At 32.8% G+C, this 25,963-nt stretch overlaps 3 protein-coding genes and 1 pseudogene across 5 annotated transcripts; 2 read left to right on the forward strand and 2 right to left on the reverse strand.

Moving 5' to 3' along the window:
• Positions 1-2,047: 2,047 nt before the first annotated feature.
• LOC126665864 (aspartyl protease AED3) lies at positions 2,048-3,603 on the forward strand. Its single transcript, XM_050358793.2, has one exon. The coding sequence runs from the start codon at positions 2,100-2,102 to the stop codon at positions 3,489-3,491; it is 1,392 nt and encodes a 463-aa protein (XP_050214750.1). The 5' UTR covers positions 2,048-2,099; the 3' UTR covers positions 3,492-3,603.
• Positions 3,604-8,057: 4,454 nt separating this feature from the next.
• LOC126682564 (uncharacterized) lies at positions 8,058-10,219 on the reverse strand. The gene has a single exon (XM_050378287.2). It carries the CDS (start codon positions 9,512-9,514, stop codon positions 8,225-8,227), a length of 1,290 nt encoding a protein of 429 aa, XP_050234244.1. The 5' UTR covers positions 9,515-10,219; the 3' UTR covers positions 8,058-8,224.
• Positions 10,220-12,315: 2,096 nt separating this feature from the next.
• LOC126682572 (mitochondrial uncoupling protein 5-like) lies at positions 12,316-14,019 on the forward strand (annotated as a pseudogene).
• A 16-nt stretch (positions 14,020-14,035) lies between these two features.
• On the reverse strand, positions 14,036-25,582 carry LOC126682543 (rho GTPase-activating protein REN1). Of its 3 annotated transcripts, none has more exons than XM_050378271.2 (24): positions 25,372-25,582; positions 25,145-25,247; positions 24,910-24,990; positions 24,545-24,581; positions 23,702-23,778; positions 23,460-23,530; positions 23,262-23,340; positions 22,587-22,743; positions 21,999-22,118; positions 21,098-21,175; positions 20,758-20,813; positions 20,580-20,664; positions 20,256-20,340; positions 19,528-19,771; positions 18,431-18,640; positions 18,009-18,296; positions 17,740-17,789; positions 16,734-16,794; positions 16,561-16,644; positions 15,947-16,060; positions 15,721-15,863; positions 15,581-15,644; positions 14,999-15,145; positions 14,036-14,813 (listed from the first exon to the last, which is right to left on the reverse strand). In XM_050378271.2, the coding sequence occupies exons 2-24, from the start codon at positions 25,178-25,180 to the stop codon at positions 14,448-14,450; spliced, it is 2,733 nt and encodes a 910-aa protein (XP_050234228.1). In that variant the 5' UTR covers positions 25,181-25,247; positions 25,372-25,582; the 3' UTR covers positions 14,036-14,447. The 3 variants fall into 3 exon arrangements, with proteins under 3 accessions (XP_050234228.1, XP_050234234.1, XP_050234221.1); XM_050378277.2 differs by having other exon boundaries at positions 14,999-15,127; positions 18,431-18,649; XM_050378264.2 differs by having other exon boundaries at positions 18,431-18,649.
• Positions 25,583-25,963: the final 381 nt, after the last annotated feature.

The following is a 25,963-nucleotide window of genomic DNA, read 5'->3' on the forward strand; positions in this document are numbered from 1 at the left end:
ATTATTAATTGAGTTCATTTTAAAAATATTTTGTACCAGTTAATTTACGATGTACTTAAATATTTATCATAATATAATCTATCTTCAGATAAAAAAATAAATAATAATAATTCAATTTCGTCTTTATGACGTTAGATTTGAACCACGGTCAATCAATTGTGCGCTATTGCCTTGTTTCTAGTGGTGTGCACTGCACTGAACTAATAATTTTTTTGAACCATTTAAAATAAAAAAAAATCGGTTTGATGTTTTATTATATTTATTTTTTAAACTTTTGATATTATCCCGTTTCTAATTTTAGAAAAAGAACATCAATATATAATATGATTTTCTATAAAAAAATGTCAAATTCTTATCAATTTTTATTAGATTCTTTATTTTTTCTATCTTTTTCTTAAAAAAAATTAAAGAACGAAGAATTATTTTTACATTTCGATACTATCAAAAGTTGAACCGAATCAAATTAATTTTTTACCTTCTAATTTAGTTCAGCGTTTATTTCATTTTTAAAAACGGATTAGTTTATGAAAATTCATTATAAAATTAAACCAAAAACTGATTGCACATTCCTACTTGTTTCTTTTAAGATTATGATTTTCAACATTCTTGACTGCAGTCACCTTTCAACCTACATGAAAAGAGTCGGTGGCTTTTAGCCATATATTTGAAGTTAGGGAGATTAATTAATAGCTGATTAAACAATACATTATTAAATTTTCATCTAACAGTTCAAAACAGTTTAAAACAATAACAGGCAAACCAAACAAGTTTTATACCATTTGAGGTAAGGGATTTAGAAGATTTTAATTAGATTTGGATGAAACTGTAAAGGAAGCAACCTTCAAATGAACCAAAAAGTACGTCATGGGAAAGTCTGTGTTAATGCCCGTGACTGACAGCATTTGGTGGACCCATGTAAGAACAAAATATTTTTAGAATTTATCTGATTTGCATTCTGCAACTAGATAGCTTCATTCACGAGCTTATATTTCAACAATGTTTCCATAAATAAGAAGGTCAAAATTGAATTTATCAATGACAGTGACGCAATTAAGGGTGTTAATTTTATCAATACAGCGGCTATGATATGACCACCCTTGTCTTCGGGATCCTTCATTGATTCTTATTAGAATATTGTGGTCGGATATATAATTAGACAGAACAGAATAATTGCTGCATTGTGATGAACGCCTACTTTCAGTGGTGTAATTAAGATTTTTTTCCCAGTTCGAACTTAACTTTTCACTTATGATTTTTCGAAAGTTTAGGCTTAGCTTCTATCTAAATTTATCACAAAGTTACTTATATTCTTTTTTAAAAAATATTTTTATTTTTTAAATTCTTTTGATCCCAACCGGAGCTGGAGTCTACTTTAACCTAAGAATAGTTCCACCCATACCCACTTTGTTCTTCTACAATTTTCTTTTTCCAGCTGAAATATAGTCCCAAGTTTGTATGTATGTGTTTTAACTTTTAACAGTGTTTTATGTTCGAACTCGACTAGAAAATTGACTCAAATAATTCGAGTTTGTATTTGATTTGATTAACATCTAATTTTTTGAATATTTTTCGGATCACTTCGACTTCTAATAGTTCACGAATAATTTAGTTTACGCTCCTATTTTTTATTATAAATATGGGAAGGTAAATCAAACTTGAAACTCTCAGATCGAATTGCAATATCCTTTCCATTAAATTATATATGTAAGGATCATAGGCGGAACTATTTTAAGATTAGGGTATACTCCGGTTCCGTGTAAGATTGATTTTTTTTTTGAAAAAATAGAGGTAATTTTTTAGAAAAATAGGAGTAAATTTGCAATAAAACTGGACCTAAATGGGGGTTATACCTAAACTGTCAAAAAGTTACGGGTGAATTAAACATTAATTCCGAGCTGGAAAAAAATTATGATTCCGCTGATGAATAAAAAAACCCTTATTATAAGCAATAAAAATAATTTGCATGTCTTGACCTATCTAGCTTGCATTATACTGCTAGTATTATTGGAGTAATATATCCATCATTATACGCCAATAATTAGAAGTGTATTTAGGTAATTTAACACCCTTCATGTCAATATAAAAGTGTCTCATTTACCATGCATGCACACACACCACAGTACTGTAATCTTCTTCACCTTATCTTCTTTTCCAAATTTAGAGTCCAAGCAATGAGCTCCATGATTGTACTAAAATGGCTGTTTTTCGCATTTTTAGTGATCTCAACCACAAAAGCTCTTGGCCCATGTGCTTCTTCTACCCCAGATGATTCAGATCTTTCCATAATTCCCATCTATAGCAAATGCTCTCCTTTTATACCACCAAAACAAGACTCATGGCTCACCACCCTCATAACCATGGCTTCAAAAGACCCGGCCAGGCTAACCTATTTGTCAACCCTAGCTGCCCAAATGACCACCGCTGTCCCTGTCGCCCCTGGCCAGCAGGTTCTAAATATTGGCAACTATGTCGTTAGGGTTAAATTGGGTACCCCTGGTCAGTTTATGTTTATGGTCTTAGACACTAGTAATGATGCTTCTTGGGTACCTTGTTCGGGTTGCTCCGGATGCTCCAGCTCCACTTTTGCTACTAATTCCTCTTCCACATACGGGTCGTTGGATTGCTCCATGGCCCAATGTACTCAGGTTCGTGGATTCTCTTGCCCCGCTACTGGCTCATCGAATTGCGTTTTTAACCAATCCTACGGTGGAGATTCGTCGTTTTCAGCTTCTCTTGTACAAGATTCTTTAAGACTGGTCAGTGATGTGGTACCCAATTTTGTATTTGGATGCATTAACTCTGTATCGGGAGGGTCGGTCCCTCCCCAAGGGTTATTGGGTTTAGGCCGTGGACCCTTGTCATTGCTGTCTCAAACCGGATCACTTTATTCGGGTGTGTTTTCGTATTGTTTACCCAGTTTCAAATCGTATTACTTTTCGGGTTCACTCAAACTCGGGTTAGCAGGCCAACCCAAAAATATCAAGTACACTCCACTTTTAAAAAACCCGCATCGTCCATCGCTGTATTTTGTGAATCTAACCGGAATTAGCGTAGGCCGGGTCCGAGTACCTATTGCACCCGAACTTCTAGCCTTTGACCCGAATACAGGGGCCGGCACCGTAATCGACTCGGGCACAGTCATTACCCGATTCGTGCAACCCGTTTACACTGCAATTCGAGATGAGTTCCGAAAGCAAGTGGCGGGTCCAATTTCATCACTGGGGGCATTCGATACCTGTTTTGCGGCAACAAATGAAGCGGTGGCTCCGGCGATAACGCTACAATTCACAGGCTTAAATTTGGTGTTGCCGATGGAGAACAGCTTGATACATAGCAGCTCTGGATCGGTAGCTTGCTTGGCTATGGGTGCAGCGCCAAATAATGTGAACTCAGTGCTGAATGTTATAGCAAATCTGCAGCAACAGAATCTTAGAATTGTGTTTGATGTACCTAATTCTCGCGTGGGAATTGGCCGGGAGCTATGCAATTAGATTTGTGTACTTCTTAATTTCTTGTGTTTTGCAAAGTTATGTTTGTTGGATTGTTGTAATAAACAAGAAAAGTCTTGTTGTTGTGTTTTATGGAAAGAAATTAATGTGCTAATTAGTAATATATTTTAATTAAGCAAATGTGTAGATTTTTTTTGCTCTTATTTTTAATCTGAACCTGTTTGAATAAAAAGAGGAATAGTCACAAATTTCTCATTGCACATATGTGACACTTAGTCGGGTTACTTTTTTTTTTTTTTGATAATAATAATAATATTTCATTAATAGGTAAATAAACGTACAACTTGATCTAAATGTAAGCTAAACAATACATTCAAGAAGTACATAGAGAGTAGGACATCAGTAAAATAGCAGAAATTTATATCTAAATTCTTCAAACGCGTTGACGGAGCTCTTTGGATGTGCAACTCGGCGATCCGCCCGCTCCACTCGGTGATTATTTTAAACCACAAATCGACTCTTTGGTCTTTGTATGAGTCCGATTGATAGAATAATAGAAATAAAAATTCTATTGATAATACTTTAGATCTACACCCCAAGATAATTTCCATGAAGGAAATAAGAAAATCCACAAAGGGTAAAAATAACTCCACAAAGGAAGACAAAAACTCCATAAAGGAAGAGAAGAAGCACAAAATAAAATTAAAATCTAAAATTATTGAAAGCAAACACTACAATAGAAGAGATTTGAGAGTGAGGGAGGTGATTTTAGACCAAAAAATGGCCAAAATCACCTCCCTTGAAGATATGCGGCTAGGGTTTTAAGTTGAGAGAGTTTTTTTGTTTTTAAGGTAGAGCAATAATTTAAAGAGAGGATAATCACTTAGTCGGGTTACTCGCTGAGTTATTTAAGATCGCTTTGAATAAAATTTGAAATTATTCGAAATTAAGCTCGAGCTCAAACTACTCGATTTTAATTTCAAACTAAGTTTGAATATCAGAGATTCGTGAGATCGCGAGTCCAAACAAATATATTACCCTTATGAAGTCGCTCGTGAGCACAAATAAATCTTACTATAACATATAAAATAATAGTTTAATTATTTTATTATATTGACTTTATATTTTTACATTTAAGTATACATCGTTTTAATTGTTTTATATATACAAAGGTTACTTTTTTTTTGTTACAATAACAAACCAATGAGTTGTAGCTCAAATGGTATAAGCGTTAGGCAGCAAACTGCTAGGTCGTGGGTTCGATTCTTCCCACAAGCGCCCCCCCTCCCCAATTATAAAAAAAGAAAAAGAAAAAGAGGCAAAATCTAAAAAAGAAACTATGGCTAAATGCATCACATATGATAATCTTATAAATATTTATTTTTATTTTTCATTACATTCAAATTTATTCAAGCCAGGATCGAGTAGCTTGAATGTCATGCGTCGAAAATTTAAGGGCTTTCTACACAAATCACTCAAAATAAGAGTCTATTAACATTTATACCTCAGAAAAATTAAATATGCAACAATCCCTCAATTTTTCTTAAAAGTTTACGTATCTACCTCAATACCCCAATATAAGGAATCTTTACAAAAAATAAGACACTTGTACCCTCACTAATAAACTTCAACAGAGCCTTCCATCACTTTTGTTGCAAACGTCATTCCACCGTCGCGTTGAGTTTTCTGGCATTGATCATGGTCGACGCTGCTTCTGCCGATACCAATATCGTTCCCGCCGTTGCTTCAGCGAAGATCGTTGTCGTCGTCACCGCTGCTTCAACCGCTGTTGTTGTCGTTACCGCCGTTGTTGTCGTTACCGCCATTGATACAATTTATTTTGAATTTCTCTCCTAAATTATTTAAAAAATCTTAAAATACTACATTTAAGCATGTAATTCTTTAGATCTCGACAAAGGTGGAAGTTTCAAACATCGTGAATCGCGATGGCTCTTTTTTGCTTGTTTTATGGATCTGGATATTATCATGATTTTCAATTACTTTTCTTCTTCTCTCGTTTTTCTTTGTTTTATGGATAGTGTAGGTCATGTAATAGATGATTTTCTATATATTTTTAAATTATCTATTTGCAAGAGTTGATGATTAGGAGATTTACTTTAAACAGCTTTATAATGGCGATGTTTCATTTAGTTTAATCTGGGTTTTTCAATTTTATTGCCACATGAAATTAACATTAAAAAGGATTTGTTGTTTCAGCAATATTTTAATTAGAGTAGTTCAGTTGAAATAGGTTCACATCCGGTTCATATCAGGTTGATTTTTATTTTTATAGACTGCCAAATATATTTTATTTAAAAGAGATTTAATTTGTGATTACATTAAATGTCAACATTCTCTTTATATAAAAGTCATTTAAAATCGTAAAGAGCAGCAAGACGAATTTTATTAAAAAATAAATTAAGATAGTTCAGTTGCTATAGGTTCATATCAGGTTCACATCTGGTTGATTTTTGGTTTTATAGACTATCACTTAAAAGAGAGATTCAATTTGTATTGCACTAAATTTCAAAATTTTATCTATATAAAATGTCCGTTAAGACTGTAAAGAACAGTAAGACAAATTTTATAAAAAAAATGAATTGAGATAGTTTAGTTGATATATCACGTCAGGATAACATCAGGTTAATTTTCGGTTTTATATACTATCAAATATAGTGCACTTAAAAAAAATTCAATTTGTATATTACACTAAATTTCAAAATTCTCTATACATAAAATGTCATTTAAAATTGTAAAGAGCAATAAGATAAATTTTATTAAAAATTAAATTAAGAAAGTTCAGTTAATATAGGTTCACATCAGGTTCACATCAGGTTGATTTTTAATTTTATAGATTGTCAAATATATTTCACATAAAATATATATTCAATTTGTATATTACACTAAATTTCAAAATTCTCTCTATATAAAATGTTAGTTAAGATTGCAAAAAACAGTAAGACAAATTTTATTAAAAATTGAATTAAATTAGTTCAGTTGATATAGGTTCATATCAGGTTCACATCGGGTCAATTTTTGATTTTATAGCCTGTCAAATATATTTTATTTAAAAGAGGTATTCAATTTATATATCTAAATTTAAAATCTCTCTCGATATAAAATGTCAATTAAGATTCATACAATAGAATAACATGCTTATATATGTCCAAAAAATAAAAAAAATGATTCATATTTTTTATGAAAGTTTACTTGAAGTTCATATATATTGCACTTCAAATTAGCATATGGTCGAAATAAAAATAGAAATTTATCAATTATTTAAAATACTTTTTAAATTAGATTTATAATCAATTTACGAAAAGTTTATTTTAGATTAGTTTATATTGAGTTGATATTAAATTTATATTGAATTTATATTAGGTCCATATTGAGTTTATTTTAAGTTCACGTACTGACCATTGCGGAAAAATTTAACAAGTTTACTTTTAATTTATTATTAGTTGATTTGTTACTTTAGAAATTTACTTTTGAACTATTAAAAATATTAATTTGATTAGATCAGATTAATTTTAAATTTATAACAATTTATAAAAAAAATTATTTTAAGTTGACATTTAATTTACATTAAATATTTTAATTTTTGTTCAAAATTAAATAATTAATTTTTACATATATTTTTATTAATATTGTAAAGAAAAATTAAAAAAGATTGAAAACTAGGTAAATAAATGTTGTATTTTTATATTAATAAATAAGCCATTAAAATAAATTAATATTTATATATGTTTCTATTAGTATTTTTCTATGTGTACTAAGCTTGGTAGCTTTTTTCCTCAAACAAATAAAAGCCAAGCAGCTTTATGCTTTTCAATATTAAGCTGAAGTTCAACACGCCTTCAGGATAATGAAGTCTTTGAGCGAGCAAGAAAAAATCGTGACCGTTGAACAAGTTTCAAATATTCACTGTTGATGCATAAAAACTTATTAGTAAAATTATGGACAAAGTAACACGGGATGTTGTCACAATATTACAGTAGTATATAGAAAATAGGGGGAAATGATTATGTGTAACGGAGACACATTAAGAAAATAGAACATGAGGATAAAATAGGAAGAAAAATGATAAAAGGTAGACATGAAAACTTTTTCAGAAAATTGAGAGATTTTTGCTAAAAATAAAAAGCTGGGTTACTAACATAAACATTTGAGATTTTGGGTGATTTGGTGTAATTTTCTCAAAATTTAAGTCCATTCTAGCTTGAGCTCAATCTCATATAATACATACATTCAAGTTCGAACTTAGCATAAGTCAAGTTGCTAGGCTCACTTACATATCTAGTCACATTATCAATGAAAAATCAAAACTTTTCTTCCAAAATACGCGTTAACTGAATCGTAATTGGAATATGACATTACAAGGGTAAGAAATCTACCAAATCTCGATACAGAAAGCAACAAAAAGGAAGGGGATTAGCTTGAATATATACTAGAACCTGCACATATGAATGTAAGTTAATCTTCAATAATAACACATGTAGGGAAAAAGATGAAAACAGCTTTCCATTGATGATCATCAAGAAACACTCAATTCCATTTCTTTTTAATTTTCTCTCTCTCAACCCTCCAAAACTAGAATATGATCATCACTTTGATCTCCAAAAAATAATGAATATGTATTATTTAGTTAGTTAATCACATTCCATAATAAACTTATATGTAAATAAAAAAAGATGGTAAAATGATATGAATGAAAGAAATTTCAAAACAAAAATATAAAAGGATTTCTGTCTCTCTGTACCCTTTTCTATAAATTTTCAACCCCACCATTGATGGACTGCAATACCTTCATCTCTTAACCTTCCATACAAAGCCAAGCATTCCCAATAAGCTCGTCTGCCTCCATTATTATGTCCTCTTGGCTTGCAATCCATGAATAACTCATCAACCAATCGTATTGACTTGCTTTCGATCATCTCTTCCACCACTTCCGCCTCTGCTTTCATCACTACATACTCTTCTTCCTTCACATTCTTTCTTAACCAACCAGACATTCCTATCTCTTCTACTTGCGGCACCTCTTTCCCTGATGAAACCTCCGTCACTGTCTCAATCTTGTACATCTCGAAATCAAGATTCCTTGTCGGATAATGCTTCTCAAACCATCCTGTCCCACTTCCTCCTTCTCTTTCTGGCAATCCAACGTCGATGAACACGCGACGTGGATAGCTTTCAAGTGAATCACCCGTCAAATCTGGCAGATATTTAGTCTTTTTCAAGTATGTCCTTGATTTTCTTGAAGCTGACCGTGGTGGTTCAAGGAGCACGTCTTCGAGGTTGTTTAATGCCGCCCTTCTTTCCTCTGTCCTGTAACTGAGTAGCTTCCTTTTTGTGCTCAAATTAGCATTAGCATGTCCTGTTTTCCTCATTGCCATGATTGTTGACTGGAATCTCCTGAGATAGACTATTTTGTAATTAGATGGCTTATTGAATAGGAAAGAAGGATCATCACCCAGTTGAACAACAGCAATCCCGCCGACTTTGAGTACTCTGTCGATAAATCCTTGTGCAGCATGGAAGCTATAAGTGAGAGCAAAGTCGAAAGATTCATCAGTAATTCCCTTTTGTTGATCCAAATCGAAGGCAGTGACCAAATCCACGTCATAATTCTCTTTTAGAATCTGTTTAGAACTATAAATAGAATGATCATCGTTATTTCCATTACCATTCGTTACGAAAACAGCTTTATCACCCGTCTTGATAAGGCCTTCATTCGTGATCAGGTCACGAAAAAGCAAAGGCAAGAGGTCAAGATCGATATTCGAATTGGAGCCCAAAGAATCATGCTCAAGAATAGAGGGCGGCGATACTAGAGAAAATGGGGAAGAATCACCAAAAATGTTATTGCTGAACATGGTGAACGTAACAAATATCAACGACAAAACAATCGAACGAGCAAGAAGCCTCAAAAGCCTAGAATGAGGTAGCTTGATAACCAAGTAAGTGTTATTATGAATACTAAAGCCATTTGAATAATGCAAAGGCAAGGATTTAAACTTCTTAGGGTATTTGTATTGCATCAACCCTTGTATGAGTTGGACAGCCATGCTTGTAAAGCTAACTAAGTGATGCTGTCTAGCTATGAAATGAAAAGAAAATACAACTGTAAGAGATTGAAAATTCTACAGATAGCAAACTAATTAATAATGACAAGGAAGAAATGGGAAAAGGGGCAGAGGAAAATGATTTAGCGAGTACAGAATCTGGCAGCGGTGTGATTTCCACCCACAAGGGCAACACGGGTAGTTTTGATTCTAGACCAAAGTAACATTAACTGCCTTAACCTCTGCACCTCCATTTCTTGATTTTAAGACCCAGATCAAAAAATGCTTTTTGTTTTGCCACTAACTCCTCCGGGTTGTTGTTAGCAACACATTTTTCAAAGGCGAAAATGGTTCGCCGATGATCAATATGGCACGGAGGGTTCTTATTTTGATAAGTCTTTTATTTTTGCAAGAGAGAGAATGTATGAAAATGGATGAATGTGTATAAAAGAGAAATATAAGGGAAAGAGGGAAGAGTTGTGAAGTTTAAAAAAAGGGTAATTGGCAAATTGGATTAAGTTGTTATTAGTAAAAATTAGTGGTGCTGCGAGAAATGTGTTTAGCCATTGGTTGGGTTATTTATTTTTCCTATGAGATAAGTTGAAATTTTCTTCTGTACGTGAGTTAAATTATACCTGTCAAAATTTCAGATACAGAATTTAGGTTAATACATTCAGATTTTTCAGGGGTTGAGATTCTCTTTAGTTGATGTACAAATTTTTTTTAATCCAACATTGATATAAAGACTTTTATTTCCCTAAATTAAAAAAAAAATCTAAATAATACATACGATTTAAAATTAATGAAACATGCTATCAGCCTCCCCATAGAGAATGATGAATTAATCGATAAAGCCTAAGGTCATCCATACATCATTATTTTATTAGATCTTTTATTCATTAGACTCTCTTGTACAATAATTAGATTCTAAAAGTTGTATTAATATAGGATCCACATATAATTAAAAAGATAAATCTAACCTTAAAAAAAAAAAAAAGGTCACTATTGAACCGTCTAGTAATAAAGTCTAATATACTTGTATTAACCGCTCACAGTGGATGTCCTAATACTAATGAGCTTTAGCTCAAATGGTATAAACGCTGAGTAATAAACTACTAGGTCGTGGGTTCAATTCCTCCCACAAACGCTTTTCCCTCCCTAAATTATTAAATAAAAAAAAAATAGCTACTCTCTCTATCTCATTTAGGAAGTTCTTTTGTTATTTTTTTTGTCCCACTTAAAAAGTCTCATTATACCTTTTTAGCTTAAACTTTCTTTTTTATCCCTTAATTATCTTAATAATTAAACACACTTGCAAGGTAATTAATAATATACTATATAATTTCGAAGTACAATTAATAAAAGTAAAATAAGAAAAATATATGTCTTTTATCTTCTTAATATGTGTGAAAAATAACAATGAGACTTTATAAATGTAATGGAAAGAGTATTAATTTGTTAATTTCTATAATGTCAATACACCAACAATATACCATATTATAAAATCCAATTTCGAAATCTAATAAAATATAATATCATACGTCTCTTTCTAATTGGCAGATTTTATATGCACGTTATTTAAGATCATTCATTTTTATTTTTATTTTATATTCTCTTGTCATATTTTTTTTATGGAATATTCTCTTGTCATATTAATACTTCACATCTTATACTATCATTTTATAGCTAATGATTGAAGAGAATAAAAAAATTCAAATATTTTTTTTTTTTGCTAATTACTTCCTTAATCTCAACAGAATTGTCAATTTTTTCTATTTCTTTTATCTAAAAATTTTGTCAATTTTTAATAAATAGCAATCTTTAAAAAACAAAAATCTTATATTCCTTTTATATTCAATTCTCTAATAATTAATATACATGGGTGAACTAAAAATTTATTAGTTATTAGAATTATTAATTTATTAAATTTGTTTATAAAATTATAAAAAATTATAAAATATATTTTAAGTCATTTCAATTCTAAATATTGTATCTTGATAATCATTTTTTGATAAAAATAATAATGTTATATTCAGTTCAAAAAAATATTAATTTGACATTTATCAAAAAATGATTATCAAGATATAATATTTAGAAAGTATAATAACTTAATTTATATGTAATATATAATAAAATTAGTGTTGCATAAAACTATTTTAATTTTTCTCGCGCATGCGCGCGCGCATACACACACACACACACACACACACACACACACACATATATATATATATATATATATATATATATATATATATATATATATATATATATATATATATATATATATATATATATATATATATATATATATATATATATATATTCTTTAAAAAATCTCTTTAATAATTAATATTTATATGATATATATATTAAATTTTATAAATTATTAAATAATAGATTTTTAATTATCCGACATGAAATGAAGTTGGTTCCTTGAAATTTTATTAATTATATTAAATATTAGATGGTCCATTGTATTCATAATCTACTAATAAGTTAATATATATAGTTTAGAAAACAGAAATTAATGACTATATTAAATAAGGATTAGTAGATTGATTGTGTTTTTTAAACCATGTGATAGTGAAAAAAGTGGACAATTCGTATAATCCAAGAGAGTATTTGCTATTTTTTTATATTAAAAAAAAAAAACTCATCCTGATTGAAAAACCATATAAATTCATAGTTTTAAATTCAGATTATTTTACTACATTTACAAAATAAGAAATTTAATAAAATATGAGTAATCAAATGATAAAAGAAACTTTTAAATGTTCCTATCACGAAGAAATAAGGGTGAAGAAGTAGCGTCAAAGTCGAATAGGAAAGCCAACTACTAAAAAGAAGAGCAAATTACTATAAAACCTCTCACATTTGATATAATTCACAGTTTAATCTCTCTTATTTGAAGATCGAATTATATAGCCCTTTATTTTTGTTTTTCTCAACGATATCGTCTTTTATTTTTTATAATTATTTTATCCATATGTCCTTTGATTTCATTGACTAACACTAAAAATAGATGGGAGATTAAAATATTAACGGAGCAAAAGTGAGAGGCCACACAGAAGAGACTAAAATGTGAATTATGTAAAATGTGAAGAGCTTAATTTGCTCTAAAAGAACGAGTCACTGCCTGCCTCGTAGTCTTTCAGGGCATCCCCACTCAAAAACATGGACCCACCCACCAACCGCGTATCAAAATTACTACGACTCAATTGACACCTGAAATCTCCTTCACAATATATCCTCATATTCTCTCCTTCCTTCTAATTCATTCTATTATTTTCTAACTTAATAATTTTCAGTACCATATTCCTAGTTCGGTTTCTTGACTTTTTATATTAAAGATCAAAACTATTATTAGTGACAGTAATTTAAACAAAGACTACGTACCTTGATTGATACGGAATCATGGGTGCTAAAAGTTTTGTTGAAGGCGGAGTTGCTTCAATCGTTGCTGGCTGCTCTACTCATCCTTTGGATCTAATTAAGGTGCGTATGCAACTCCAAGGCGAAAATTTAATTAAACCACACCATCAAATCCCCAATCTCCGCCCTGCTTTTGCTTTCAGCTCCACCGCTTCTGCTGCCATTCATGTTCCTTCTCCACCGCCACGTGTGGGTCCTGTCTCCGTCGGCATCCGCATTTTCCAAACCGAAGGTGTGGCTGCATTGTTCTCCGGCGTTTCCGCTACTGTTCTCCGTCAAACTCTTTACTCCACCACTCGTATGGGACTTTACGATGTACTCAAACAGAAGTGGACTAATCCCGACACAAGTAACATGCCTCTTGTTAGTAAAATCACCGCCGGACTAATCGCCGGAGGAATCGGTGCTGCTGTGGGAAACCCTGCCGACGTAGCTATGGTTAGAATGCAAGCAGACGGACGCCTCCCTCTAGCTCAACGCCGTAACAATAACAGCGTTATTGACGCCATTACACGAATGTCAAAGCAGGAAGGAATCACCAGCTTGTGGCGAGGTTCTTCATTGACGATTAACCGTACAATGATTGTAACAGCTTCACAAGTAGCGTCGTACGATCAGATCAAGGATGCGATTTTGGAGAAGGGAGTGATGCACACGTGACGGCCAGCTTTTCGGCGGGGTTTGTAGCGGCGGTGGCGTCGAAGCCGGTGGATGTGATAAAAACTAGGGTTATGAATATGAAAGTGGAGGCAGGGAAAGCGGCACCGTATAATGGTGCAATTGACTATGCGACGAGGACAGTGAGAGCTGAAGGGGTTATGGCACTTTACAAAGGTTTATTCCTACAATTTCAAGACAAGGCCCTTTTACTGTTGTTCTCTTTGTTACACTCGAACAAGTTAGGAAATTGCTAAGGGATTATTAATTTTGATGATGATGACAAATTTAGGATGAATTTTTACTATAATTTAATTCAATTCAATTCTTTCATTTTCAGTGTTCCTGAAGTTAGATTCAGGTGCCAATTCTAATTATGTATAGCTATTTTTTTAAATGAAGAATAAGTTTATCAATTGTGAAGAAACTGCATGATGAAACGCATCAAAATGATACCTGGACAAGTGGTATTTGCCAATTGTCATATCAGATCATTAAAATAACCAAGTTCAAGATCAGGTTGGATGCTGGATTTCAGCTCTCTTATACACAAGCCAAGCGACTCCGATTACATTTAAAGAAGAAAAAAAAAGTCAAGTTTTAATTTAAACATACAAAGGATATAATAGTATCCTACTTGGTTTCTAAACCAGCCAAAAAAATCAGCAACTACCTTAATTTACAACCATATCAGGAAACTTACATCAAGGAGATGGTTGGTATTTACATAGGCCTCAAGTGACTCCAAGCATTTCTAATTTCACAAGCTTGATTCTTGCACAAATTGCTTAAAAGTAAATTAAAATTGCAGCATGTGCATGATATCAACCAATCATTTTGTATCTCATCTGGAGTTTGTTCTTCGAGAGCCCTGGCTTCCAGATCCTTTACCTTTATCACCACTGCCATCAGCTTTTCCTTTGTCTGGATTTTGACTCTCCAGAGATTTACGTGACGGGGTTTCTGTTTGAGAGCTCTCTGAGCCTCTACTTCTATCTGAATTTGAAACAGAATGAACTTCTGAATTATGGCTCTTGTCCTGGTTTTGGGGTGTTTGACGGACTTCTGATCCTCTAGCTTTATTTGTTGTGACGTGACTTGAACCTCGGCCTTTATCCAGAATTTCACTAGTAAGCTGGCTTCGCCGCTCCTTCAGAAAATTTAGTCGGGTTGTCAACTTTGTCAGTGCAGATGTAGTAGAATTTGCTCCCTGTAAAATTTTATGCAACTAAAGTTACAAAAACCCTTTCGGGCCAATTGGTTAATTGAATGGATGCCAGAAGAATAAAAAGTAGATCTTGCATACACATATTGGGCAACCAACCCACTAAGACAATAATTTGATTTTCATGCAAGATAACCTGTTCCCAACAATCGTAAATTTTGATGGCTTACCTCACTCCTGTAGCTAGACTTCCTGGAATTAGATGAGGACCTGGAGTTGCTGCTACGTGCTGCATCTGGCTGTTGGTTTTGAGGTGAATTCTTGTTTACTGAAGATATTGATTCATCTGCTAAAGTATCCTGGATTCCAAAGCCCCACTGTTAAAATTGATGACAGGCACCAGAGTAAATTACCATTGGCAAGAAAGCTAACAGATTGACTTTATAAGAAGATGTTTCTATTCATTCATCAATCAAAACATTAAAATTATTTTTCAGCATCAGGCTTAGCAAATTCGCCAACAGCAGGAGGGCAACAATGTTGTTTTTCCATCCGTTAGTTTAAAGTGAATTATGCAACTTTAAAACCAACTTGGTTTCCCAACTCAGATTGTTAACTTGCCCCCCTTTTTTTTATTATGTCAAGTCTAGTTTTCCTTGGCAAGCTAGACAAAACAATCGACATCAGATTATTGCTTATGCCATCCCCATGTCATCAATTTGCTGACATGTTGAAATTTCAGGGGATTATTAATGGGTATTAGCTGAATTGTAAGTCGTTAAAAAAAAGAAGCAATCACCATCTGCACTTGCCTTATTTGCAGACTTTCCGAGATGAGAACTAGAACTGGCTTCAATATCTCTTTGTTTATCTTTCCTGCAACCAGACTACATTAAACCCCGTAAAAGAAGGTTTCCTACTAAAGATCACACATGACAGCAGAAATTACTACCTTGCTTGATTGTTTGAATCCTGTAAGGAACTGTGATTTTGATCATGCTGTTGATTCAGCTGCTTACTTAGATCATCAACCTTTTGCTTCAAATTCGAGACTTCAGCCTCTGCTTGACTTATTTCCTCAATATCAGCTTTTATCTGTAGAGCAATTGCACATTTATTAATCTGAAACATGCAGCACAATCAAGAAATGGAAATTTAAATAGCAGAAACGGACTAACTTTTTCATCAAGAATAACTGGAACAGTTTGGGATCCCTGAGATTTGTCAAGTCCTGTTTCCAGAACTATTCTCTTGTCTCTCTCTCTTTGCAGCTCTTCTTGCAGTCTTGTTACCTGTAAATGCGAGTAATCCCGCAATCAGTATTACATTTTCCTCATAAGAGTCGACACTTTACTGAAAATTTCTAATAACCATTCAACTTCATGCAAGTGAATTTACTTGATGAGAAGCATCAGTGATTATGTAACATTATATTATATGCAGCTGTGAAAAGTTCCCAGGAACCATGTTTATGGAATCACTCTATTCTTGCCTCTCTTTTTCCCTTGGCCAATAAATATCTCACTTCTATTATTACTGATACTCAATCACTCCCAACTTCAAGCCTACAAATATTCGTATCATCACATATTTCTGCAAAGTTAAACGAACAACAATAGACTGGACAACAAGAAAGAGGAGAAACGACGCCTAGAGTTATACCATACATCTTTACTTGCCTAGACAAGAAAAAAGAAAAAAAAATCCTTGCAGAATAAACAAGGCAGGAATAAAAATGATCATATTAACAAAAAAAAGAAAAGGATTGTAAACTCTCCCATATAAAACATACATCTTGTGCAAGAGCTAGACGTCGCTCATGCAGGGACTTCTTTCGTTGTTCCAAGCTGGCTTGCAGAACTTCATTACTTTTAACCTGCAAGTAAAAATACAGTTAGCTATAGTGAAATACTCCAGAAAGCTTCTATTAAGCTACAAGAAAACGACATTATTTTGATTATGCACCTCTTCAGATATTCTTTGTTGCAAATCAATTTTAGCCGCCTCCAGCTTTTGGATCTCAACTCTACATAAACATGAAAAAATAAAGAATCAGAAAGTGCAGTAAACAGCTACTAACAATACACGCCACTTAAAGAGAGGTATTTAATGAATTCGGCGTCTAAGTCCCTTCATTTCAAAGGAAGAAATTATTAAAAGATCTGAAACTAGACACAGAACAATTCGTGTTTAAAATTTGTAGCATAACTACATCCTTCAAGAAGATAGATGAACTGTTGACAGTGATAGTGGTAGCATTAATAGTCAGCTCATAGATAGCTATACAAAGAAATGATTAGCACTACCTATCTATCATCAGCTATCAAGAAAGAAATTGCACATGTACCAATTACTGAGTAATAAAACCAGAAAGTACTAGAGTTTGGTAGGAAAAAAGAAGGATAAATCAGATTTGAGGAAGGGGTCTTACCTAACAGGAACTAATTGGTAAAATGACATTGTGTCGAGAACTCCAATCAATGGTCTATAGAAAAAATGTTTTACATAAATCCAAATACTACCCCTTCAATACTCCAACTGTATTTTCATCAAAACTTAGTTCCCTAAAATAATACATTGTCCTTTTTTCTAACTTATCAAGCTATATAAACAAACTCAAAACCCAGACTAATAGATCGACATCCTCTGGATATTAATTATTAAGGCTTTCTGAGTTGCTCTATTTTGCACCCTTCTCTTAGTCTTTTTCATCTCAAATGCATCTGCCCACAAAAAACTCATAAATAAAACACTATCTGGACCAACCTACATTTAAATCTAATGCACCCCCTGTTTACCCCTCAATTTAATACTTGAAGGAAACTAAAGTTCATCGAAATTCTTAGGAATGTGTTATGACAGAATGGTCATGCTAGAAAGACACTAAAAAAAGAAAAGAAAAATCAGCATCATGTAAAAGCTCAAAAAGAATAAAGAAAGTCCACATGCAGATGAAATTGTCAATACATACTCCTCATCAAAAGCATAATCAAGGGATTCCACAGAAAGGTCCTTCCTCCCCTGAACTCATACATACACAAAAAAAGAGGGAAAATAATAAGAACTTTGAGAGATTAATGAGAAAATAAATAGAAATTTCTAATGAGAAAATAATTAAAATATGTAAAATCGATATCTATTTCCTAAAGAGAGAACGATAAAATTAAAGAAGGCTGAGTAAGGACAAAATGACTGACAATAAAATGCCAAACCACATCATGAAAGAAAAAAAATACTCACAGAATTACGCCCCAATAAATTTGGAGGCTTAGTTTCTCGTGCACGTCCACTGGAGATGCTTGTAGTTTGCTCATCCTCTAAAGTAGTTTTCCTGGGAAGATCTCTTGATGACTCATGAGACTCAACTATTTGCGTTGCTAAATTGTGGTTACTTTCGTCTAGAACATTCTCACTCCTTTCTTCACCATGTTGTGAAGGTAATGAATTTTGAACTGAATTTGATGACTCGACTTTGAAATCATTATCTAATTTAGGAGAAGTGGAGCCGGAGCTAGGATCATCATGGCCCTGCATTTTTTAAGCAACTAGGGTAAATGTCTAGCCTTTTAGTTTCTACTCCTCAGCACACAACCAGTCTCTGTATAACCATCTTTTCATGCAATTACTGTACATTTCTGTCCTAGAAAGTACAATAGACAAACCTTATTATCAGACATTTCGTCACCACCAGAATCACCATTTCCATTTCCACTTGAAGCATCATTAAGATCATCTTCTGTATAGGCTTCAGACTCTTGCGATCTATCATCACGCTCATCATCTTCGTAGGACTCATCATCATCCGTTACTTCCTCATCCTCGCTATTACATTCTTCAGAGTCTGAATATAGACCAGAGGACATGATATCGTCCTGGAGAAGCTAAACAAACTCATAAGTCAAAAAGAGTTGTAATGAACGATAATATATAAAAGCCGAATTCTTGAATTTTGACATTTTGATAATACCTTTATTACATGTATACACCAGAAGTGGCTCATACTTCATGTTCTTTTAAACCATAAAAATAACTAAATAAGCATAATTTTTTAAACACTTGTATTATATTTCCACTGTGGGATAAAAATTGGAAAAATTACATTAGTGGTGTTTGAACTTTTATGAATCTACTATTTTAGCATCTGAACTTTTATGAATCTACTATTCTAGCGTCAGAACCTTTATTTGTTTTAAATTCGTGTTAACTTTTTAAAATATATCAAACAAATGCTTTTAACCATTTTTTGGTCATCGGTATTGCTAAAAAGATAAAATCAATTTCATATTTACTTAAATTTTAGTGTCATATAAAAAAATGTATGTAAATGATACACTTGTCTATTTGGAATCAAAATGGAAAACTATACCTGCAAATTTGGAATTTATTTTGGCCGTACTAGTAGTCCGGTGATCAAAAATAGTTAAAACTTAAAAGCATTTAATTGATACATTTTTAAAAAGTTAAAGCAGTAATAAAAATAATATAAGTTCAGATACTAATATAGCATATTTATAAAAGTTCAAACACCATGTTATAATTTTCCCGACATATATTCAAGGGTAATTACGGTTAACAACTTCATGTTAGGAAGACAAGAAACCAATAAATTCAAAATCCCCTCTAAACAGCTGTTTGTCTCTGCATATACATCAAGCCTCCAAAGTATGTATAATTGATTCAGACCCCAGATCAGACAATTATCTTTTGTCATATGAAAACAATTCAAAATTTAAAAATAGAAGGGTAAAGTATGGCTCACATTGAAAATACTATCGTATTCTTCCATTAATGTTATAACAATGGCTTGAGCATGATTAGCTGCAGCAGCTGCTTGTAGCAGTTGCATGGAACCATCACCACCCACATCAAAGTCATGTTCAATTTCACAGTCACCAGCTAAAAGTGGGCGAAGAAGTAAAGGTGCCATACAAGCAGCAACAGCTGAAGTGCTCATTCGATTTTCAGCTTTATGAGATGCCACAGTTTGCATCATCAACAGGATTCTGACACAGTAAAATGAAAAAAAAAAATGCCAAAGGCAGATGAGAGAAAGCAATACCTGAATAGTACAGTGATGGAAATTACGCATTGAGAAAATTTTAGGTGAATGGAATTGAATACTATATATTCTAATTTCAAACATGCATCAGAATTTTCTGGATGCAGGTTTTTAATCCACTCATCAGCATTTGAAAGATCTCAGAACAATATGAACTGGAATATGGAATTACCAAAAATGCTTCTGCCAATCCACCTTTTTTTGGTAATGTTGAATTTCAAATAAATTTGATCCAAGATCGGAATGTTCAAAGGTAGAGCTATAAAAAATTACATGCAGATTAAAATATATTGAGCTTCCAAAGGACAGTTGGTTGGGACACCAATAGGGACAATAAAAGGCAGAAAAAGAAGACAGAAAAGATGGAAGAATTTATGGTATGTCCAGAGGTAAGTTATTCAAATAGAAAGAATAAAAGAATCGACTACCTTTCCAGTAAGCGGCGGTTTGGCTCAGGAAAGGTTTCCAATATTGCTTCTCGCATGGCATTTACTCTATTGCCACGATCTTTTCCTGAACATTATGACATTGTCAAACGATTTAAAGATAATGCACAATTATACATTAACAGCTGAAAAACTTCGATCATAATATACAAAGACGATTAATTTTTTTATCAAAAATTGTGCGGTGTAAACTTGGAGATAAGTGTTTCCATTTTGCATACAATTTTCACAAAAATATAAACAGCTATTAGCATACAAGGACAATATTAAATAAAATAGCATCGGATAAGGTAATAAACCACACACCAGCAACAGACTTGCGAAATGCTTCTAGTAGTGCATTGCAACAAGATGCAGGGACTGGAGAGGATGGCAACTCGCGGAGGAAATACTGTAGAACAGCAAGAAGAGCATTGGCAAAAACCAATTGAAGGGTAAGTGCTAATTAAAAAAATTGCATTTCACCCATAAGAAAAAGAAATACCTTGACACAATCAGCAATCACATGTGCATCTTCCCCTTCGGAGAACTCCGTTTTCCCTGAATTATATAAAACATGACTCAACACCTTCAAAGTATATAAAGAGGTGAATGATATATGCCTAACTTGAGACCACCAAGCAATTTCCTTCTCAATCTACACTATCCCCTAAACAGAAGTGCTGTGCTTATGTGATTACATTTCACAATTTGGAAGCAATCACTAAAAGATAATACAAGAGGAAGATATCACACATCAAATTCTTCCACCGCATCAAGTGCATTTAGTTTGTGATGAAAGAAGTATAACCTAATTAAGGACATAATTAATTTAATAAAAAGACCTTGTTCGTATTCCCGAACTCGACGCTCAACATCATCAACAGCTGCGGCTTGCCGCAAGATTCCTTCCACCTTGACTCCTGTTCATTCCTATCAGTTGATCAGATTTAAACAATTGGGAAAGAACACATCCTTATCAACTCTACAAATATAAGTACATTAATAAAAGACGAGAAACTTGAGAAACTTGAAAGGGAAAATATGTCAAAGGAGAATTGATAAAAGACATTTTAACATCATTGCTTTTAAATCCCTCAATATGTATCTCAATGATGAAAAGAAAAGAAAAGGAATATAAATAAGAAACAAGCAATTAAAAGTTCTTCCAAGCATTGCAAATCCAAAATTAGAGTATAAAACTTAAAGAAGAAGAAACAAGTCACCCCACAACCACCAAATCACATGCGTGTTTTTCAAGAATTGATAACCAGGACAAATTATACACCTAAGAAGCTAAATAAACATTTATTTTTCCATCTTTCAAAAAGTAACCACCTATAGGCTGTAAAGAAAGACAAGGCAAGGTCGGTCACCCCCGTTATGTCAGCAACTATGTCCCTAGACCCTAGTAAAAAGTATGCCATGATACCGAAATATCTTATAAAACTCAGTTCCATATAAAAAGTTACTTATTGAAGAAACAACAGATAAAATAACCTTAGGCCACTGCAAAAATAATTTACTTGTTGAAAAAACGGCTGATTATATAACTTTCACCCACTGCCAAAAATCACTTGGAAATTATGTTATCTCAGATAAAACATGCGTGCATTATCTCTCAAGAAAATTAAGGTTATCCAATAAACAATGTGTGTTTCCTAGTCAATGGATTAAATACGCAAGAAAGTAGGTCAGTCCTCAAAATAATATCTTAAATAAACAACACTGGGACAGAAAACCTACCATGCTCTTCTATAAACTTAAGAGCCTTTTCTAGAAAAGAGGGAGATCCATCAACATCTTCTAAAGCTAGTAAAACTGGTCTGCCAATGACCAAGGCTTTCATAGGCACCTTTTCCTTCACTGCAGGGGAGAGAATAATAAAGTTCAACAGATCAATTAAGTGAGGAAAAAAAATGAATCTTATGAGTTCATTACTTTATAAAGAACTCATGCTGCATATTCTGCTCTAAAATTTGAACATTGACATTCCCAAATAATTTTTCTGTTTGATGACATCCAATATCATAAAATAATGATAAGAAAAATTGGAAGAAATATCAAAAAGCCATGAGAGAAACAAAAAGTAAAATACGAGCAAAAATAGGCTCAGGGTCAATTCTTTTTCTCAAGAGAATATATCTACAGGCATCAAGTAGCTTGACATGATTCTCTCCAACAATACCAATAGCTTATCATGTTTTTGCAGTGCATGAATCTCAGGTGTTGGTGAATCAAAGAAAAGAAACAGGCTAGGCAAGAATTTTCAGATGCCATGTATTGGATTAGTAAGCACAAAATACAAATGAAAAGGAAAGTTTCAAACAACACCTGGTAACACACATTGGTCAAAGGAACCCTCAACACAATCAGCCTGATCATTCTTGAAGATACCATTTTGCCCCATCATAAGTGCAGCACTTGGTGCTTGTGACAGAGCATTCTCAAGGGCAGTCTTCCATTCATATAAATCCTCCATCGTTTCAGCCTGCAGCACAAACTCGCCTCAAATAACATAATTTTCAACGTCTTGAGACAGGTGTCTGAGTTCTAATTCTGCCTATATCATTTGGTTTAAACTATATTTTCTGAGTTTATTCTGTGCGTTTTTACCAATCAAATCAACACAATGATTCTTTCCTCGCAAAAGCCTTTTTGATTAACATGTTATGTTTTTCAAATCTGAAAGACAAACCATTTTCCATTGACACGCCACATATGAAGGATCTATAATAAAAAAAATCATAATTTGTGTTGCCAGGTCTTAGCTCTTGCAACTCCTTTAAATTTAATTCTATAAAATTATTCGTGCAGTTATTTTTTTATGAAACTCATAACCTTCCAGTCATTGAACAGTTCTTCAAATTAAATTTCAAATGCTACAACTAAATAATCAGAGGAGAGCCGGATACTTCGAAAATTCTAGAAGAAATATACTGGAATATGTGTGCAATAGAGGTGTCAATAGGTAACTCAAAAGGTTTAAATACAGGGATAAATAATCACCTTAAGAGTGAAAGCTCGCCCATCACGACCATCAGGAAATAGAACAGTCAAAAGTTTTTTGTCCGACTTCACCACCACACTAGAAATCATCCCAAGAAAGACTTGCAATAAGCAAACATGGCCAAATTCTAATGCAGAAACAGCTATGAAAAACGTAAACACACATTATAATTATCTAATTTAAATAAGCAAGCCGACCTGCCTGAATTGTTGAGGTCAATACCACCAAGAGTCAAATTCACTTCACTTCCTCTTTGGGGAACAGCACTCTGAAAAGTTTAAAACAATTGGTGAACCATTTAAGACCATGAAATTGCAACAGTCATTGAGGGGGTGGAGGGACCAGACTCCTAATATAAATAAGAAGTGTTGTTGATCCTAGTTCTTTTAAATCTGCTTATTAAAGATATCCTGTAAGTACTGTATGCTTAACTACTTACAGGATCACTTCTGAAGAAAACCAGTGAAGTTCGTGTCAGAATGAACCACCGTTTTTTCCATGATGTCCAACCAATTCCTGCACAAAAAAATTGGGAAAGATAGTTTCAGAGTAGGTCATTATCCTTGTGATAAGAAATGTTCAGAATACATAATCACACACTGAAGAACATTTTAAAGAGTTCAAATGATGTGTACAGGTAATATATATATATATATATATATATATATATATATATATATACATAAATATGGATATATATGCATAACTCAACTAAATAAGTCGACAAAGCATACAAATGTTTTTTTTATCTTAAAACAGACAACATATTCAACAATCAGCACAAACATCTATTATCAGCATAGAAGACAAGAAAGCTCCTTAAATGTGAAATGCTACATAGTACATGGCCATATTGATACCTAAACTTTAGACGAATTTGACTATCGCGCCAATCTGAATAATCTGGTCCTCTTTCAGAGAATAAAGAAAGAAAGAAAGAAAGAAAGGTTTGATCCATGCACAATGTTATTTATATAAAAATAAGAATCAACTATTTTTCTATTTCTTTTAGTCCATGTATATCTGTATGCTCCTATATTTCAAAATTCACATGGAAATGCATCTCTAAATTACATAGTAAGTTATGTCTCTACCTTCTTCCTTTTTCCAAAAACGTCTGTCAAATCAGTAGAATTGCATATAGTGAGATACAAAAACAAATAGTAATGCTTTGAAAAAAAAGTTAGCACCCACAAATTCCAGAGGAATCAAACCATTGTAAGTTAAGGACTCAACACAAAAACTTTTAGAATGTGTAAAATGTATATGTTGCTAAACACACCTTTGGATGAAATAAAAAGAGGCCCACTCTTGAAGACCTGCAACACAGATTACATAGGATATTAGACTTCAGAATGACAGAAGTTTCCAAAGATAAGCAATGGAGTTCATTAAGCAAAAAAAAAAAGCTTTGATATGAAAGAAAAAAAAGCTTTCAGCACACACATATAAATCTTATGCCTTACATTTTACATTCTCAAGAAGGAATGTAAAATATTAATCAAATTCATTTCCGTAAAGTGGACTCAAATATATGATAAATACCCTGAACAATCACTGTCACAAAATAAAATAACCTAATCACAATGCTGAAATGACCAGAGAGATAAAATTATTTTCTAAATTAAAAAACAATTAAAAAAATACCGTGTTTCCAGCACGAGTAGCTGCATTATCAGGCTGTCCAGGTGGCGGAGGACCACAGGCACCGCCGCCGCATCCATCTCCCTACACACACAAAAACACGATCAAAGCATACGTTTGAAATTAAGTAATTCAAACATTTAAGAGCCTAGGAAACAAAAAAACTACATGATCAGGGCAAAAATTAAGTGTTTGCTTGTGTATTTTATAATCACATTACAATAAAATAAAAAAATACCTGAGATAAATCCGTATTAACGCTCTTGTTAGTCATGCTTGATTCAACGAAATCACATCTCCGATCAGCAATCTAAATAAATAAATAAAAAACACTCTGCAATCTGCAATTTGCAATGCCAAAAGAGATAACAAAATAAAAAACCGGTCACAATGCCGATGATCAAAACAATGCATATCGCATTACGTTACGAACAGCTTTAAGAAATTAGAGAATCGAAAATGTACCTCGTTTGATTAAACAAAAATGAATAAAATTAAAAGGAGGAAGAAATTTGAGAGAGAAACATTTTTGAATGTTTGTTTAGAGCGATTAATTTTGGTTGGGTAAAGGGAGGGTCAAGCATCTCCAGAGAGAACGGGGGTATCATGTTTGCTAACATGCGGTCACTTGTACACGTCATCCCCCTATTCTTTACTTTTCTTTTCTGTTTTTCTGGTTTCTCTCTCCTCGAGGTTGGAGGGAAAATTATTTATGGATATAAATTATAATCATTCACTAACCAGGGTTGTTTTTGTCTTTTCCACCTACGTCGCTATCTACTTTCTTCCTAACATTTTTTTCTCTCACATAAACTTTAAGTCAATCGACAAAAAAAAAATTAAGTCAATAATTATATACTCCCTCCGTCTTAATAGAGTTGTTTATTTTGTCTTTATCACACAGTTCAAAAATATATAATCATTGTTTATGAATTTTATAAAAATTTTCTTACTTTTTTTGTCATACCCTTATTTAATATAGAGTTCACTTACAATTTACTTTTAATTTACTCATTTATAAATTTTTAATAGGAGAAATATAGGAGAGTTGAGTATA

This window comes from Mercurialis annua, linkage group LG1-X (assembly GCF_937616625.2).
Source record: "Mercurialis annua linkage group LG1-X, ddMerAnnu1.2, whole genome shotgun sequence".
Taxonomy (NCBI): Eukaryota; Viridiplantae; Streptophyta; class Magnoliopsida; order Malpighiales; family Euphorbiaceae; genus Mercurialis; species Mercurialis annua.

Bases quoted from the DNA above. Each gene is read 5' to 3' on its own strand.
- LOC126665864 (XM_050358793.2), top strand. From the start codon at position 2,100: ATGCATGCACACACACCACAGTACTGTAATCTTCTTCACCTTATCTTC.
- LOC126682564 (XM_050378287.2), bottom strand. From the start codon at position 9,514: ATGGCTGTCCAACTCATACAAGGGTTGATGCAATACAAATACCCTAAG.
- LOC126682543 (XM_050378264.2), bottom strand. From the start codon at position 25,180: ATGACTAACAAGAGCGTTAATACGGATTTATCTCAG. The intron at 19,772-20,255 runs GTAGTCGATTCT...TTACTGTGTCAG, and splicing joins AACCGCCGCTTACTGGAAAG to AATCCTGTTGATGATGCAAA. The intron at 16,061-16,560 runs GTATGTTTTATA...TCGCATTTACAG, and splicing joins GTCTAGCTCTTGCACAAGAT to GTAACAAGACTGCAAGAAGA.